Below are 2,239 nucleotides of genomic sequence, written 5' to 3'. Positions count from 1 at the left end.
TGTTTAATAAATATGGGAAAAATCGACAAACATATGATCTATTAAAATATTCTAATGGGAGAATTTTTTTAGTAACACATATAGTTATTTTCTTAGTCGTCTAACAATAATTTTTCGTTAATTTACGCTTTCAAGGTTAATACATGAGAGGATCCCAAATATTTCTATATTTTCTAAAGAAAATTCACTATAAAGTCTTAAAAATATAAATAAAATTTATATATTTATATGTCGGTTTGGTTCGGTTTTTTTTACTCAATACCAAACCAAGTCAAACCAAACCTAGTCGGGTTTTTTAATCGATTTGGTTTGATTTTTCGATTTGGTGCGATTTTCCAGTTCGATTTGAACACCCCTAATAAGAAGTTTCAAAAATTGACTTTTGGAATTCTTAAAATGAATCAAAAGGAAAAATAAGGGAACAAAAGGCAAAAAAAGGAAAAAAAAGATAAATAGATTTATTCCTTCCTTTATATATATATATATATATATATATAGATGGATAAAGTATTGAAAGAAATCCCAACAACAAGGCTTTAACTATTTATTTGCAACAACAATCATTCTTCGATTTATTCCTTTTCCACCTCTTGATGAAGAAGAAAGGACACATCTCATCATAGTCAAAACACGCAAATACTCGACATAGAAAATCATGAAACTCAATAACTAGATAGTACAGCTGAATCTCGAATGTTGGTACACCCGAATTTCGAAATCATGTCGCTGACGACAATGTTTGTCATACGACGATGAGTTTCATCTGTCAAATGAATGCCATCCCAGTGCACGTATTTAGCTGGGTCAGAGCAAACCCCAACACCAGCTGATCCACACACAGTCCTAAAATTAAAGTTGTATTGTCCTCCAGTTCCACAGCAGGCAGAGAGCAATGTGCTCTGATTCAATCCAAAGGAAGAAGGACTGGCAAGAAGAGTCAAAAGCGCCTCGTAGTAGCCCCCATAGACGATTCCAACATTTGGGAACTCGCGTCGTAGATTTACTAGAGCTCTGTTCAGGTATCTATTGTGGTATGAAGCAAAATCATTATAATTTCTCAGGCATCCCAATTGGTCATAAGCACTAGCATTAGAGTCAGGAAAAGTTGTCAAGTATAGAGGCAGACATCCGAAGGGATAAACTCCTGGAACCAAAACGCGCGTTGCTCCCAGCTGAATCACATCTTTGATGCCTCTAATAATACCAGCAACAACGTAAGGAACATATGTTCGGATCTCGGGTATTTTCTTGTTTTGGAAAAAACAATTGTAATAGTCATTGCCACCAAATTCCCCCATTACTATCAGGGAGTTACTGAGTTTTTGTGTACAATTTGAGCCACAAGTGGACTGCAGATGTGATTTGAACCAGTTTAATTGAGCAGGTAGTGGCGTGTTCCAGGCGGGCAACCTAATATTGCGAGCAGTCCAGAAAGGGGTACTCAGCGCCGTGCCACCAGCAACAGCGAAGTTGACGCCTTGGTCAAAAGAAGCGCCTGTGTCCAAGTAAGCATTAAGGAAGGAGAGGTTGAAAGCAGAGGAAATATAGTCGATAATGATACGACCGTCTGAGAAACGACCAGTAGGTCTCTTAAAAAATGTCTCGCCATAAGGAGGTTTGTCGGCACGAAATATGATTGAGGCGCCGGGTGTACGGATGACGTTTCCGGCATCGGCCAGAGAATCTCCTAGTTGGTAAAGAGATCTGATGTTGCATTTTATTTGGGCAGCGGAAGGAGAAGAGAAAAAAGCCAAGGTTATCAGTGAACAAAACAAAGATACTTTGGGTATTAGAGAAAGAGAAGCCATCGAGGAAGGATTTTTCTTGAAAACTAGAAGTAGTAGTGCTGTATAGAGAGACCAAGGGAAGTGATCGGAAAGTAGAACTTTTTACTTTTGAAGGCGTGGCTGGAGAGTGGAGACAGCCCCATGTGCATGTAAACATATAAAGAAAATATATGCCTAGCTAATTGTCTTATTGAGTACATGTGCATTAGTATTTCGTGATCCAAAGAGCCAATTGCCAAGTCGAATCGCTCCACTATGCTTTAATCTATAATGAATTTGACCAATTTTGAGTTTTGTATTTCGTACTAGTGAAATAGCCTTCGCTTAACGCGATTCTAAAAAGACATCTTTAAAAATATGGAAAATGCATTTTGAAAGTTTTATTAAAATAGAAGAAACATAAATTTTCATACAGAACCAAAAAGTAGATCTTTGTAAAAACTAAAGATAGT

The 2,239-nt window shown here is 37.2% G+C and overlaps 1 protein-coding gene across 1 annotated transcript; it reads right to left on the bottom strand.

Moving 5' to 3' along the window:
* Positions 1-510: 510 nt before the first annotated feature.
* LOC107828499 (GDSL esterase/lipase At5g03980-like) lies at positions 511-2,024 on the bottom strand. The gene has a single exon (XM_016655818.2). The coding sequence runs from the start codon at positions 1,806-1,808 to the stop codon at positions 663-665; it is 1,146 nt and encodes a 381-aa protein (XP_016511304.1). The 5' UTR covers positions 1,809-2,024; the 3' UTR covers positions 511-662.
* Between the last annotated feature and the right edge of the window lie 215 nt (positions 2,025-2,239).

The sequence above is a fragment of the Nicotiana tabacum genome, chromosome 10, assembly GCF_000715075.1.
Source record: "Nicotiana tabacum cultivar K326 chromosome 10, ASM71507v2, whole genome shotgun sequence".
Lineage (NCBI taxonomy): Eukaryota > Viridiplantae > Streptophyta > Magnoliopsida > Solanales > Solanaceae > Nicotiana > Nicotiana tabacum.
This window is presented reverse-complemented; position numbering and strand designations above follow the sequence as displayed.

Excerpts from the sequence above, each read along its gene's own strand:
- LOC107828499 (XM_016655818.2), bottom strand. The coding sequence starts at position 1,808 with ATGGCTTCTCTTTCTCTAATACCCAAAGTATCTTTGTTTTGTTCACTG.